General features: G+C 35.1%; 1 protein-coding gene and 1 pseudogene across 1 annotated transcript; both read right to left on the reverse strand.

Moving 5' to 3' along the window:
* The window catches only part of LOC109058625, a 33290-nt pseudogene extending 19999 nt beyond the window's left edge, over nt 1–13291 (reverse strand).
* A 485-nt stretch (nt 13292–13776) lies between these two features.
* cldn8.3 (claudin 8.3) lies at nt 13777–16282 on the reverse strand. Its single transcript, XM_042740229.1, has 2 exons — nt 15898–16282; nt 13777–14914 (listed from the first exon to the last, which is right to left on the reverse strand). The coding sequence occupies exon 2, from the start codon at nt 14867–14869 to the stop codon at nt 13844–13846; it is 1026 nt and encodes a 341-aa protein (XP_042596163.1). The 5' UTR covers nt 14870–14914; nt 15898–16282; the 3' UTR covers nt 13777–13843.
* Between the last annotated feature and the right edge of the window lie 685 nt (nt 16283–16967).

The raw sequence follows: 16967 nt of genomic DNA on the forward strand, positions 1-16967 counted from the left end.
AAAAAATGCAACACATTCAATTAAACATTAAATTTTAAAACAGAAAAACTGAAAATGGTATTTTCTTTTAAAACATATTCCAATAATATTTGTTTTATTTACAACTTCTTAAAATATTTTTACAGTGTATACAATCATGTATGTTTTGGTACTGAGCTCTTTTTGCTATCATTCCTGTAGCTTAAATGGTAAAGCGTGGCGCTAGAAATTTTAGAGTCCTTGGAAAGTTTTATATGGAATGAATGTTATGATGTGTGTTTGTGATGGTTTTTTGTTTCTGTAGGTGTGTACATTTGATAATGATGTTTGGTCTGGAGGCCTCGAAGCTGTCGAACAGGTTGATTCTCTGGATGTCGTAGGTGAGGGTGGTGTTGGGCATTAAAGTCCTGTTTCTGTTAATGTTGGTTACAGCGAATTTGAAGGCGAGTTCTTCCACGCTAATCGGTTCATTCTCAAGTGTCTCGAAAATCCCACCTGCACAGACAAAAAGAGGAAGTTAAAAACAAAATTTCCCAAGAGTCTGAAGCTGATGTGCTGCTCAAAGAGAACAGTATTTGATAGCATCACAGTGTTTACTACAGAAGCTTGTTTTCACCACAAAATAAAATCAATAATTGTGACTTTTTGAGACTTTTTTTTTCTCACAATTCAGATTTTGTAAATTATAAATCTCAATCTTAAAGTTGTAGAGTTATATACTCAATTTTTTTTTTCCAGAACTGTGAGCTCATCTCTTAAAAATCTAAACTTAGAATTGTGTGAAAAAAAGTCAGAATTGCAAGATATTAACTAATAGTTTATCTCACAATACTGATTTATATGCAAACTTTTTTCCTCAGAAATGCACGTTTATGTCTCGACATCATCAATTGCAAAATGTAAATACAGCATTCTGAGGAAAACAAAGTCTGAGTTGAAAGTTTATAAGTAAATATTGCAAGATAAACAACACAATTCTGAGTTGACACTTTTTAGTGAGCCTAAGTAAGCCCAAATTTTTAAGATCTGAACAATGACACAAATAGCTCTAGACATTTAATGCATGTCAACTGCAGCCCAAGAGACTTTCTCTGAATTTTCAGTCATGCTTTTTTTCGAGAAAAGATGTTTCTCATAAAATGTGCTTTGAAGTCACAAGAGAAACAATTAAGAAAATGAAAAAAAAGTCCTCTATTAACACATCTGACTCTTATGTGTAAAATGAAGGTTAAAATGCTGCAATTTAAACACTTTCTAAGACACAGGCTATCTTTGCTGTGTCACAGTTGGAGTGAATGTTGCTGTTGTTTTCTCAAGCTGTGGCAGCACAAAACAGTTGATGGATTTTCAGTCATGACGTCTCTAATCCTTAAATGACCTTTAATCTACATGACAACTACAGCCAAAATATGACAAAACAAATAAATAACACAAAATCTGCTTTACTGCAGAGCAGGCACGCATATCTGCACATGAATACAAATGGAGTAAAATGAATTAAAGTTTGTATAATTACAGTCCTTAATCTTACGAACTAAAACAAGTACATCTATGTCAATATACATCTGCTCACATTATTTAAAATAAAAAAATAACCTGCTGATAAAGACATAAAAATTAATTGTGCCTATGTGACAATACATTTTACCTAATATATATATATATTGTTATATAATGGGATATTCTAGTGGTAGTTTGTGTTTAGTTAATAGTTTGAGTTTGCGTTTCATGTATACATATTATTATGATGAGTAAAATCTTTTGTTTAACATTTATGATGTTTGATCAAAATAGTTGTTGTTTTGTTCCCCTTTCTTGTTCCCTACAAATTACATCAAATCAGCACATCGTTCTTTTTTATAAATGACAACACTGGAACAATCAGCGATTGGCTGCTAGCACCTGGAAAAACAATTCCAACTGGATTTTTTGAGAGATTGTGATTGATGTTGTAAGAGAGGAGAGGTAAAGAACGAGAGGGCAAGGCCTCCCCTCTGGGCTCTGATTGTGAATGACCTTTTTCTTCCAGCGGCGTTGTGGCACCTTTCATGCTCACACTGAGAGAGCCTTGTGTGGGCGCCACACGCTCAAATCCAGCCCTATAAACACCAGGGTTAATTACGGTTATAAAACCACACCACACCGGAGCCGCTCTGTTCCGTGGGAATATTTCATTCTCACAGGACGGATAAAAATACAGACTTTCTCGTTGGTAACTCACGGTAATGACATTTCACTGCGGCTGCTCAAGCAGAACCACTTATGTGAAAAGGGCATGAAAATTAAATATGTACTAAAGCTTCAGATGTTTAAATCATTCCTGTGGAACCGCTCAAATTCATTTCATCTGTTTTGACAGCTTCATCGTTCCACTTGTGTCTCTGTTCAGCTGCCATGTTTGCTTTAATGATGCTTTCTGTCTTACGATATGCTGCATAAACTAATTGCAGTATATATTTGTTTATATAGCTATTAATGTCTTGTAAAAGCATGCATATTATCTTTCTCAGCATATAAAAAAAACTGACATAGCTGAACATCTTTGCATATCAAACAATATTCTTCTAACATTATTATCAATGCTCTTCTGTTCCAAAACCTAGTGAGCTGCCTACCTAGACAACATTTTAAAAGGGTCATATGATGTTGCTAAAAAGAACATTATTTTGTGTATTTGGTGTAATGAAATGTGTTTATGTGGTTTAAGGTTAAAAAACACAATATTTTCCACATACTGTACATTATTGTTTCTCCTCTTTGCCCCGTCTTTCTGAAACGCGTCGATTTTTACAAAGCTCATCGGTCTAAAAAGCGAGGTGTGCTCTGATTGGCCAGCTATCCAGTGCTTTGTGATTGGCTGAAAACATCAAGCGTGTGACGGAAATGTTATGCCCCTTAACACTGTGATGCCGTGTGTCCCGGCGTGATGAGACAAAACCGATAAAACCCATTACAAAAGAGACATTTGCTGCATCCAGTGGGGACATGATTACAGATTATAATGACTTATACTGTCTTTTTACGTGTTGCGTTGTATATCACGCTGCGTAAACATAAAACCATGTCTGCATTTGTTTTCGGAGAAACAACAAACAACAAGCTCTAACAGTTACTCTACACTGCTCGAAACTCTTATTTGAATCATCAGTGGCAAATCCTTTACATATAAAAACGTACTTACAGACTGTGAGTCAGAAGTGCTAGACTGTCCTTGCAAAGTTGGAATTGCCACTTTATAGAAACAGACACCGACATTCTAGTCTACTCTTACAGGAAACAGTCCTCATCCTCTACAAAATGCGCTGCACACATCTGAATATTTGGGTCGGACTGTTCTGGAACAGTGTTGTAAATACAACTTAACCACTGATTTCTAGTTGTGTCCTCTTTTGGAAGACCAAACAAAGTATTTTGGCTTTCACAACGTAACACACAGCGACTCCACAACATGGCTGCGGTGGCATCAGCAAAAATAAAAGTTACGCCTTCTTTCTTTGCGTTTTAGGTAGGAGTGCTTGACTCTTAACTTTTATAAAGAATATCTTTTTGGATTTGAGACTTTAGTCTTTGCTTTAACTTTACAGATCTTCTTTATGCACCAAGAGCTTTTAACACTCCAAAGAGAAAGGAAAACTTGAAATCACATCATATGACCCCTTTAAAGCATCACAGTTTGTTCCAAAAAGTAGACAGCAAAATTACACTGCCTTATAAGATACATTGTTTTGGCAGCATCACCTAACAAACACCCAATCCAACCATACATTGGAATGAAATCACTCAATACCAAAAAAGTAAATATGGAAAATATGGAAGTCCGTTTCCGCCACTGAGAAAAAAAAAGAAAAAGAAAAAAAACTTTTTTTTTTTCTCTGAATTCTGAGTTTAGATCTCACAAGTAAAAATAAAATAAAACATACAAAAGGTAATTGCTACTTTGTATTTCACAATTCCAACTTTTTTTCACATTACAAAATTACTTCCTGCAATTCTGAAACAAAAAGTCACCTTTTACCTTTTTATATTTTTTATCCTGTGGTGGAAACAAGTTTCAGTAGTAAAATATTCCATAGTAAAATACATTTAATATTATATTATATCTTTAAAATTTTTTTATCATAATTTAAAATAAAAAAATATATAACATTTATTTTTAATAATAACAAGAAGAACAAATAATTTATTTTGTATTATTATTATTAATAACTAATATTAATATAAATAAAAATAGCCTTTTATTATTTTACACCCTTTTTTATTCTTAGTAGAGTTGCCTCAATACCTGCCAATCTCTGCTGAAATCAATTGAGAAGTGCTGTTTATGACATACAGAGTTTCTCTCTATTTAGTGTGTTCCAAATAAGTCACTTATGATGTTCCATTTCAGTTAGGATGCTGACTTAGAAGTCTGCTGCTTATTTAGGCAGTATACAGCAAGCAAGTTTTTGAACAAAGCCATAAAGTACATAGCAGATATTTAGCTTAAGCTGAATATATAACATTTAAAATATATGATACAAGGTGAGAAATACATAACTATGAGCCCTTAACAGAAGAGAAAATAAAGGACAGCAACCACAAACTCTCCTATTTATTTTTCACCAACCAGATTATATTAGAATATCAATGCAGAGCAGCTCTGCAACAATAACATTCCTTTTTTCATTCCTTTAAATGCTATTTAAATTTCTGGCTTAAATAAGAGCTGTTTCTTTCTCAGGCAGCGAGGAAGTCAACCATGACGGGGTCCTGATCTGCTTGTTGCCAGGTTACTGGTTAAGGCACCTGGTTTTCACAGATGTGTGTATAGTCACTGATGTCATCAGAAACAAATGCAGTGTCAAGGTTCGCAGTGCTGGAGGGTCAATGCCTCACACGGCGTTTGAAAAATTGCTTTTTTGCCTTGCTGAAATAAACGGTATACTGTACATACAATGATATATGAATATAGTAATTATTCACTACTTAAGTACACCATTATACTTTACAGTACTGGATCCATAGCATTCTGCAACCATGAGTACAGCCTAAAGTTGACATTCGTTTATCTTTGAAATTAAAAGGTAAAATCAAAACTCAATGGCCAAGCACTAAATCAAGCCATTACCGGCTTAATTAGCAGAAGCTCCACAAACTCAAAGTCAACTTGTGCACATTCTAACCGACATCTGTAAACAGACCACATGCTCCATTTTGAGATTAACTACCTAACACTGTGGTGAATAGAGCATCTGCTGGTAAGTGACCAGTTTCCACGAGCCTCTCCATGTAAAGCTCTCTGTTTGGGTTTACCAGCATGGAGTCGCTGCTGACATGAGCTTCCTGCTGACTCTCCCAAATAATCAAGAAACCCCACCGGTCCAACAAACTCCTGACAATCAACCTGGAATCATCATCAGCAAAATAGCATGTGCTAACTCATTTATAGACTCAAATATTTAAGCCTAAATTTAAGATTTATGTATTTGAATAAAAAATGTCCATCTATTTGGATTACACAGTTTTAACATAAACTAATAAACTTAATGTGATGCTTCTTTGTCAGTCATTCATACGCTTAATGAAACAGGTAAGATTTTTGCACTCAAAAAAATTATGCCATTTTTTATTATTAACTACTTGCATTTATTCAATTTTATTTAAATAATCATATTTTCAAAATGCATTTATTCAGATTTCTTACAATCAGTTAGTTAATATGTATGAGAATAAAATAAATTGTATTTGTTTTTGAATACCTGGTTATTGTACTGGTATTTGTTACAAATATTTTAAGTCCATTTTTTCCTATATTAATCCTCAAAATTGAAATTAAATTAAATGTAATTAAATTTCAATAACATTTATTTTTAATTACATTGAATTAATTATTTTATAATAATCCGTTTTAATTACATTTTATTTTTCAGTTTCATTTGGTAATATTTCCAGTAAAACAAGTCTTTTCTTTCTCTAACTCCTGTTTATTTCTTTATATTTGGTAAAAAACTTAAAAAAAAAAAAAACCTCAAAACTGTATTTTATATGTTAAGCTGAAACACCTTTGTAATCACTTGAAATCTGCTAAATTAAATTAAACTCAATTCTGTTTGAATTACATTAAATTAATTGCTTTATTTATTTTTTCATTCAGCTTCCCTTTCTCAAACTCTCCTGTTCGTGTGTGGCTCTTGTTTATTTACAAATACCAGACGGAGGTCATCTCAAGGATCTTATTCAAATCCTGATCTGACATTTGCGTATAGGGCAAATATCACCTCAAAAGCAGCAGTGCATTACAGGAGCGAAACACAGCTCTGATGAAAATAAGGCTGAGCAGCGGAGCAAGAAACATTGAACATGCCAGATTCCTCCAGCATCCTCACCTTCATGTGACTTCCAGCAGAGATGTAGCAGCACAAATGAGGACTGCTTTTCATTAGAGAAGCGTTCCACTATTCTGATCTGCTGAGTTTTGCTGTTTTTAAGTTCAGAGAGCAGACGCATATGAACCTGAATAGAGTTTTTATCATTCAAAAACTGAGCTTCGTGCAGAGAGAAATGATATGATGGGCTGACCTGTTGACCTATTATATAATCATCCAATCACAGACCAACATGCAAATTAGAATTTGAGAAACAACTGGGCTCAATTTCAGAGAAAGAAACACTTGATGAACCTTAAACACTCAAATCAGCATCGTGCATGAAGTTCACAACCGGTTTGCACCTCATCGGCAGACGTGTCTCCAGCTCTGACATCATTGCAGGGGCTTTTGGGTAATGAAATGCTAATCAAATGAAGGCATCAGTTAAAAGTGTGACTTTGACAAATTGCACAATTTGCCATGAAGCAGAATAAATCGGAATTAATTGATTTCAGGCTCTGGGTTTTTTGTTTTAATGTTTGCGTGTCACACGGAAGACCTTGGTTTGTCTTTGAGACTGCTGATTTGAAACAAAGCAGTATTTCACTGACTGACTGAAACTCCATTAAGACCAACAAAAACATGCAATGTTCTACTTAAAGCTACATTTAACAAATTATGAATCTCGTATTACAAATAATGTGAATGCATCTTCGAAAACGGAACAGTCCTGATAGCAATATCAGTCCTTCAAACCCATTAGCACCACCGACTGGTCAAAAGTTTGGCATGATAAAGATTTTTAATGTTTTTAAAAGTCTCTTAAGCACACTAAGGCCCTATTTATTTGAAGAAAAATACAGTAAGAATGGTAATAATGTGAAATATTACAATTTAAAATTAAAATGTAATTTATTTCTGTGATCAAAGCTGAATTTTCAGCATCATTACTCCAGTCTTCAGTGTCACATGATCCTTCAGAAATCATTCTAATATGCTGATTTTCTGCTCAAGAAACATTTCTGATTATTATCAATGTTGAAAACAGTTGTGCTGCTTGGTATTTTTGTGGAAACGGTGATACACTACCAGAGAGAGAAAAGAAATGAATACTTTTATTCAGTAAGGATGCAATAAATTGATCAAAAGTGACAATTAAGACATTTATAATGTTACATCTATTTCAAATAAATGCATCTCTTTTCAAAATTCCTCAAAAAATCCTGAAAAATAAAATGATTCAGTTTCCACAAAAATATTAAGCAGCACAACTGTTTTCAACACTGATAATAATAAAAACTTGATAATAATAAATTAAAAACTTAGCAACCATACTATCTGGCAACAATTAAGGAGCAAATCAGCATATTATTTAAGGATCATGTGACACTGAAGACTGGAGTAATGATGCTGAAAATTCAGCCATGCATCACAGGAATAAATCACATTTTACAATATATTCAAGTAAAAAACAATTATTTTAAATTGTAATATTATTTCATAATATTACTGTTTTTATTGTGTTTCTAATCAGTAAATGCAGCCTTGGTGAGCGTAAGAGACTTTTATTAGCCTGAAACATAAAAAAAGAACCCTTGAAAAACACTTTTGACCACCAGGGTAGGTTTTAACTAATACATTTTGAATCAAATATCCTAAGAAGCAAAATTCTGTCGAAACCAATCCTGATTGTCCTCAAATCTGTGTCATATAATCGTGACACTGTGCCAGTTACTGTGCTGTTTTGTTGTTGTGAGTGTTGTGTTGGAGAGATGGAGCTCACTGCGATGTGAGTGAACCGCTAAAGGATCTGAGGACAAAGATGCAGTTGTTTCCTCCATTCATTCAACATCCCACTATCCCACATCACTGAAATACAGCCAGTGTGTGTGTGTGTGTGTGTGTGTGTGTGTGTGTGTGTTTGATGAGTATGAGACTGAGATGTCTCTGTCTCTGTTCTGGGTACATGATCGCTCTAGAACTGGCCAATAAAATGCTTTGTTTTTATGCTTAAATTCATTTAAAAAAAAAAATCTTATTTATCACTGTTTTGAGTGAAATTACAGCATCTGATTAATCTGATCATGAACATCATGGTGATGCTTTACATAAAGTACTTTATAGGTGAAAAAAAAAAAAAAAACATTTTGTCAAGAATATGTCAAGTATAAATAAATAAGTAATTATATTTATATTTAATTATAAGAAAATTGCGCCTATATTTTAAGACCATAAAATGGGGCACTTTGCGTTTTGACAGAATTTTCATGACAATTAAGTCATGAAACACACATATTATAATATTTTATATTTATTATTATAAGACATAAAAAAAAAAAGAACAAGATAAAAAATGTAAACTATATATATAGATATATATATATATATATATATATATATATATATATATATATATATATATATGGATAACCCCATTTAACCCCCCAGTATTTATTATAATAATGCAAATAAATGAATATATTATAATATATACTATATAAACAAATGTATTATATTTTTATTAATGTATAATATATATATATATATTTACATAAGAAAATATTTAATGTAAAACAATTGAAACAAAACAATTAAATCCTTAAGAAAATAAATAAATATTTGATTTTGAGTGTTTTGATTTTAAGGTGAAATGTGACCTGGTCATCTCTTTTCTAGCTTCCAAAACTAGTCTGTTTAAATAAAATTTAAAACATACTGAAATTCATCTTTTCACACCATAAATTGTAGACAGCATCTCATTACCAAACTGTTAATACTCTACATTTCTCAAGCTCATGCATCCTCGCAGTGTTGTGTTGTGAAGGGTTTTTCTGGATGCCGGGCATCAGTCCTCACTCTGAGGGTCTCTGAGCAGAAAGCAGATTAGCCCTGCACTCGTTTAACATGCTTAACGGGGACGATTTTCCAGTATCACCCAGCTACTGGGTTTCTAACCAGCAAAAGCTGAGAGGACTAATTGAAACATCAGCCATATGGAGCAGATTAAAGGTTTGCAGAGAAACAAAGATTAGATTCGACCTCAAACCAGAAGAAATTATACAGACGGATTAAACACACAAAGAACATTATGAAAAGACCTCAAAGAGAATTATTAACCACCTCTAAAGCCAATCATTCTAATTGTTAAATAACATGACTTCACTGTTAACACCCAAACTATGTTGTGAACAATAACACACAATCTTTACATGAGTTATGCATCATTCACAAACGTATGACATTCATGGCTGAAATGCATTGAATTACAAATCTCAATAAACCCAGACCATAAACAGATCATAAGCAACTGTTAACAGAAGTTTGACTTCTGCATTTTTAGCATATCCGTCCATGCTTTATCTCAAAAGACCTCAAGACTGACAAATCAGGATTAGAAGAAATTGACATCAATGTTACCTCATGCAAAACCATTTTCAAAGACATACAAACACAAACTAAAGACTTAGGTTGAGAACTCAGGTTGAATGATGTTCTGTTAAATAGATAGGATTGGTGGCCAAGTTCAAATTGGGCCGATGTAAGCATAAGACTCAACTATGATTCCAAGTAGATAAATCTATCCAACAAGCACTCACCAGTGTTAGCCACATGCTTTACATAACAAAAGATTGTTAAAATTATTTTCTAATAAGAAAAGCCAAATGCAATTCAAAAGTTAACCAAAAGGCACCAAAATTAATTCAGTTTTGTCAAGAAAAACTAACTCAAGTTGCACCAAATGTCTGAATGTCATTACATTTGATAAGAGAACATCAAACTGCATCTGCAGAAAACGAACCAAAATCTTCTTCATCAATGTTACTCAGTTACTGTCAATCAACTGGTGCTTTGATGATTTTAAGTGGATTTCTCAAGATTTATCAATTCATATTTACACAGGTGTCGTTATAGCCATTGTTTTATTAAAAATATACTAAAAACATTTAGTATATGATTTGCTTTTTTAATCTTCACTCATAGTAAATTTCACAAATTATTACAAAGAAACGACAACAACACATTCAATTTAATGACAATTTTAAGCAGAAAGACTGAAATAGTATTTTCTTGCAAAGCGTACTCCAATAATCTTTGTTTTATTTACAAAACAAAAATAAATTTGACAGATTACTTCTTTTTTTTTTCTTTTTTTTTTTTTTAAATGTGCTTGTGCTAGCATACTTCTTTAAAATAAATGTAACTTATTTTGATATTAAATCTAATAAAATGACATCCAGACATTTTTAAGTGACTAAGAGTCCAACTACTTCTCTAAAATTATACTTTTATGGAACAGAAGTGAGCATATTTCAGGTACAAAACCTAAAGAAGTTGATTTCTAGTTTGTTATCTAATGCAGTGACATTCAGACTCACAGCCACCGAATAAGGCGAAATAAACAACAAAAGCATCTAGAAATGTAAATGCACAGATAAAAGCACACAGCTGTTTTCCTTCTCACCGATTCTCAAGACCTGCTGCGCGCTGAGACTGACTTCTGCCATCAGACACAGCAGGATGAAGCTCACACCTGTCCCCTTCAGCATGCTGCACCTGCAGGAGGAACATTCAACATCCATCTCCTTCTTCTTTTTGTATCCATACAGGAATAATTTCCATCCGAGCAGCGTCTTTCCACTCACTCGTAGGCTACTGCTGGGAGTCACCCATCCTCACATCCATAGGTGCTAACTGGGCATCACTTTCCAGAATAAGTCACCGTGAATGCGCATCCCTCCCGCGGTGCTCTCAGGACATAACGGTGCCGAGAGACCGAGAGCGCACGGGCTCAACTGAGCGCAAACATGGGTCCGCTGTGAAGATTAACTTCAAATCTGGCAGCAGTCGACCTCGACAACGTCTTTGCTCTTTGGTACACCGAGGAAATGATTAAATCTTGTGCCGGAGCTCTGATGGAAACGCACATCTGCCAGCGGATTAAATACCCGCTTATCCGTCACTCCCTGTCTGTGATTTCACCAAACTGGAAAACACCTTACTCAACAGCAGTTTGACCTACTTTAAATAAAAAATAATTCTTATCATATTTTAAAAAGTCGAAGAAAACGTACAGGTCAGGAGAGAAGCGCGCGGAGGCATGAGTGAGAAGTTTGTGTGTGAGTCAATGGAGGAGGTTTGATTCATTCCAATGACTCGAATCTTATAAACTAGTTCTGTTAAAAATGATTCGATCAGATCGTTTTGGAATAGCGTACTATGCTTTTTATTTCTGCTAAATAAAGAAAAATATGGCAGTACGAGTAGTTTTATGATTTATTTATAGTGCGCTTTTTCGAATCTAGCGTCTTGTGTGTTATAGTTGAGTCACTGAGTCTTCATTCAACCGATTCGTTTGAACGAGTCGATAGCGTAAGAATCGATTCGTATTATTTTTAATTCAAACGTACCTGCCTACTTCGAGAAGTAGCCTATCATTGAGTTTTTCCCCCACAAATATCAACAAGTCAAATAGCCTGATTTTCCATACTCAAATCAAAATTGTTTCAACATAGTGTGAGAGTTTTCAAAACTCTGGATCTGGTTTAGAAGGTGATTACTCATCTCCTTCAGGTCATTGTGACAGTGGGTTTATACAGCATTAGAGGGATTACAGAGACAGGATCTGGATCACAGATCATTTAGAAAGAAATGATACAGTTCAGCCCCAGTAAACAAAGCCAGTTCATGTTTTTCTACAGGAGGTTTTATATGGTGTCTTCTTTGACAACATACTTGTCTATGAATTGCAATATTTTTTTGTTGTCTATATGAAATCTGTATGAAATAATTCCGGTGCAATTTACAATTTATAAAATGTCAACAACAAAAAAAGATTCAATTCCCATACGCTACACTTGTAATTTAAAGGGACAGCTCACCTTTAGTTGCTGTCCCCATTGACTTCCATAGTATGGAGAAGAAGAAAAAAACACTTTACAAGTCAATGAGGACCAACTGAAGGTGAGCCATCCCTTTAAGATCATCTCCAGGTTAATCATCTAATAAGTAGAGGAGGTCTGGGCAAGTGTAACATTGTATTTGAAAGTCAATAAGAGCCTATTTCAGGAAAATGAAACATAGAAACAACAATTAAACACACCAAAAAATCACATTCAAAACTGAAATATCCCTTGAGACAACTAACCCCGACCTTCTCTATTTAATACATATTCTCTCTCAAAGCCACATTTGATAGAAACAGCAAAGACTTGGATAACAGTGCATTATTTACACATTTGTAAGGGGCGATACAAAAAGTACATAATGATGCAGTATGATTTTAGTCCTCTGTTTGCCAAAAACAGAGAATGATGGGAGATTCACATGACATCTCTTCAAATACTGTCATGTTCTCAGCTCCAGGACAAACTCACAGCTGTTTATTTTGAGAATAACACACCGCTTCTTAACAGCCAGCAAATATACTCCACCAGTTTGATGTGCCGTATGCTGAATCAGTGTTTGCTGTACACATGCCCCAATGTGAAACAGAGGTTGTTTATGGGGGCTGAATGTGGCTGGCAAAACAAACAACTGTAGCATTGAGTTCACAACTCCAACTCGGCATCCGTTAACAGTTTTACCTGGAGTATGAACGGTTTACGTTAGTATTGACATTCAGTGCAGCTGCTCATCCGGTGAGGGACGCCCTGTATTCCACCTGCATGCTGCCATTTTAGCACATAGGACAAACACGGAGACTGGAGTGAAATGAACAATTTGTGATTTAGATGTTGCATGCATTGCATACTGTATATTGCTTTTGGTCTCTCTTTCAAAATAATTAATAAAAAGTTTGTGTGATACTTGCTACAAAATTAAACTAGACTTCCAAGCAGGGCACAAGATATCTTAAAATAAAACAATCTAAAAACAAACTGCAACAGCTTAAAAAAATCAAGATGTAAGCTTTCTTTTTAATCTGTCATTTTTATTTAAGATCCAAGCCTTGGGTATGAAAGAATTCAGGGAAAACCTGGATATGGTGAAAAAAAAAAAAAGGATTTCTAGACATGGAAAAGTAATGAAAATTAGGCTAATAAAATCTTAAACAAAAAAAAAAAAAACATTGACATTTTTTAAATTAATATAAATATTTTTTGTAGTTATATCAAGCTCTAAAACATTTTATTGGGTAGAAGTTGCTGAGAAATTACTGGAAAAAAATTAATTAAACAATCACAATAAAAAGTCATTAATTTGTAATAAAAAAAGTCTAAAACAAGTTTTTAAATTTTTATTTGTGTAGAATTTTTTTAGATTTGGTGTTGTGTATAATATTTATTTATAATTATTTAATTTAATTATTTTGATATACTACCACTCTCTTTGGCTGAAAAAAAAATCAAAATAAAAGAAGAGGAGAATATTATTTATTTTTTTTTTGTTTTTTTTGTTTGTGGATGGTGAACAATGAACAATGGTGAAGAAGTTGAGAATCACTGCCTTGAAGAGCTTCATATGCCCACAAGATTTGTGAGCATATTTGTTTTTTAATTAAAATTAATCAAAAACACTTATATACACAATGCAGAGCTACTGTCCGAGCTGTACGGCTGCATCTTGGAGTAGTTGTACCCTACGAAGAGCGGATTCTGTGGCACAGGATGAAACGTGGATCCGGTGGCGTGTGAAGAGTACGGATCGCTGCTGTTGCTTCCTTTAAAGTGTGTGGAAAGCTGACGCGGGTAATGTGTGTTCCTGGGTACGTACTGCATCACATTTTGGCCATAATAGTTCAGATTCTGACCGTTCTGACTGTACACTAAAGACCCCGTGGCCATGGCCTGCATACTGTAGGGTGAATGTTGACCAGTGGAGGGTGTTATGGCGTAGCTGAACACGGACGGCGAAGGCTGTTGAATGGAAAGACTGTTGCTCTGGACCAAAGGCTGGTGTCTTATAGAGTTAAAGGTCTGGACGCGGTTTAAAATGGGTTTGTGAGCTGGTGGACGAGCATGAAATGAAACTGGTTTTGGATCAACACGACGACAGAGAAATATAATTCCAGACACCAACAGAAAAGCACTAGTTACCCAACCGATATACAGCGCCTCTCCTAGCTCCCTGCGCTGGGCGTCAATCAGTAGAGGGTTGTAGAAGTCTCTAATGATGTTGTGGGCCGTCCAAGAGACCGGGATGATTATGCAAACGGATGCTAAAATCTGCATTACCCCTGCGGCCATTGCAATGAGGCTTTTTGCCCGTGGTTGATCCCTGAGACACAACATGCAACGGAGGCCTACGAGAGACACAAGCAACCCGACTCCAGACAGCGCCATAGCGCAACACGTCAACCCACGGGCCGCCTGCAGGTCCGGCGGCAGGAACAGCAGAGAGTCGTAGGCTTTGCACTGCATGTGGATGTTGGCCTGTCTGTAGCACGTCATCCACAGACCCTCCCAGCGCGTCTCCATCACGATGATGTTCTCACCGATGAACGCCGTCACTTTCCACATGGGAAGAGCCGTGACAGCCACCGCGCCGATCAGACCGATGATGCCCAGACACAGAGCGATGAGTTCACACTTGCCCTGAACCATCACTGACCTCAGACGCACACGCTTTTGACTATGTCATCAGTTTTCCTAAAAGTAGAGGAACAGACATAATTGGTTTCGAAATTTACATGAGAGGCCTTTGGCACAGGATGCTTCTTGCATTTAATCGGTCAAGTTTTTAACAGCACCAGACTAATGCTTTTAAATGCAAACAGCATTAAGGCAATTTTTCACTTTTAAGAGCCACTGCCAAAATATCTACTATAATAGCCTTTATAAACTATTTGGGATTTACAGTACTGTGCAATACTCACAACATTTGCTCTAAGATGCATGGTTTTGTATCTTTTGCTTGCTCTTTTTTGCTTTAGTGTTCCAGTATCAATTTTAGAAACATTCCATTGCATTGCAAATTTTGTAATGATTTTTAGTAGCCTAAATTAATGTTTTTATTTACCATGGATGCATTAAATTGATCAAAAGTTACAGTAAAGACTTTAATCATGTCGCAAAATATTTGTTTTTAAATGTTTTGTTTCTTTGAAAATGTATAATAATTCCCATACAAATCTGAAGCAGCACAACTATTTTCAACATTGACACTGACACTGAAGACACTCAAGAGTGATGATGCTGAAAATTCAGCTGTGCATCACAGGATTAAATTACATTTTACAATAAATGTAATATAGACAATGGTTATTTTTTGATTTTAATAATATTTCACAATGTTACCATTGTTAATTGCGATTGGTATGGCTACTTTTGAACAGATAAAGATGCTTTCAGCCTCATGATGGTGTAGTTATTGCCTCTACCAACAGGGTCTCTGGACCGATAAAAGCAGCAAACCTTGACCTCTCGACCTATTAAACAGAATTCACCTTTTCCTTTGACAGACTCACTTTCATTTGCATCACCTTATGCTTAATTTGGTTCTTAATCAAATGTTTAATTCAGTTGTACAATACCAAAGTGTTTTTTTTTTCTTCTGTAGAAGAACATGTCCTGAATGAACGTCTCCTCAGATGACAGCAAACTACCCTGAACAAATGAATGAATCCACTCACCCTGTTCTGAACAAAGATAATCCTGTTGGGCAGTGATTTAATGTCCAAATCCAGAGGTCTCGAGTCTGTCAGCCAAACACAGGTGTGATAGATGTAGTAAATGTTGTTTCCAGATTAAACAGGACAGTGTGATATTATATGCTTCAACAGCTTAAGGATAATGTTAAACTTACTCTCTTTGTTATGGGAAAGTGGCATAGCCGTATTCTGATTGGTTGAGGATGATGAGGGTAAGTGGAGATGCTGGTGGTGTGTTTAATGACCAGTGGTCATATATGCTGTCAACAAAGTCTCTCTCACATAAATAAACACACACTCAAATGAACAGATGACCTTGACTCACAAACTTATAAAATTCTCACACTTCAACACTAGAGAGAGCCGCTGCGCCAATCTGGTTACAGGTAAGTTAGTTCTGTTTTTGGAAGCTGAAACGAGTGTCCTTTATTGACCTTGTTAGGCAACAAAGAAATAATCTATTTTATGTGAAGACCTCCGATTCATTAGGCACTATAGATAACTTGAAGAATAACAAAGTGCAGTAAATGGTAAAACTTGGCTATTTGTGCTGCAAACCAGTGTGTTTATAATTACAGTGATAAATTAAAACCATATGATAAGAAATACCAGTTTACAATATCAAGCCGCACGAATAAATGGAAGAGAATGACACCGGAAGTCTCGAACAAATATGGCCGGGTCCTCTCTTACCTTAAAAATAAAGTGGATAGTCTGTGACTGACTAGGCAGCAACATACAGTTTTGTTAACTAAAGTATGTTTGGTTGCTGCTAAAAGCATCATCTGTTTTTACTGTCATTATTGTCATTTATCATGCATACGTTTTATCCACGGTGATGGTGATGACCCACATTTTTTGCATTAGTAACCTGAACTGAGGCCATCAGAGTGCATACGTAATACCTCTGTTTTAAAACCTAGTGAGCTGTCTTGTTGTTTACTACCCTCTCAGGTAGCTAACTTTTAAAAAAGAAGCATCCTCGCTGAAATTGAGCCACATAAGTGAGTGATTTAGAACACTCAGCAACTTTTTGCTTCACATAAACAGTA

Source organism: Cyprinus carpio, chromosome B15 (assembly GCF_018340385.1).
Source record: "Cyprinus carpio isolate SPL01 chromosome B15, ASM1834038v1, whole genome shotgun sequence".
Classification (NCBI taxonomy): Eukaryota; Metazoa; Chordata; class Actinopteri; order Cypriniformes; family Cyprinidae; genus Cyprinus; species Cyprinus carpio.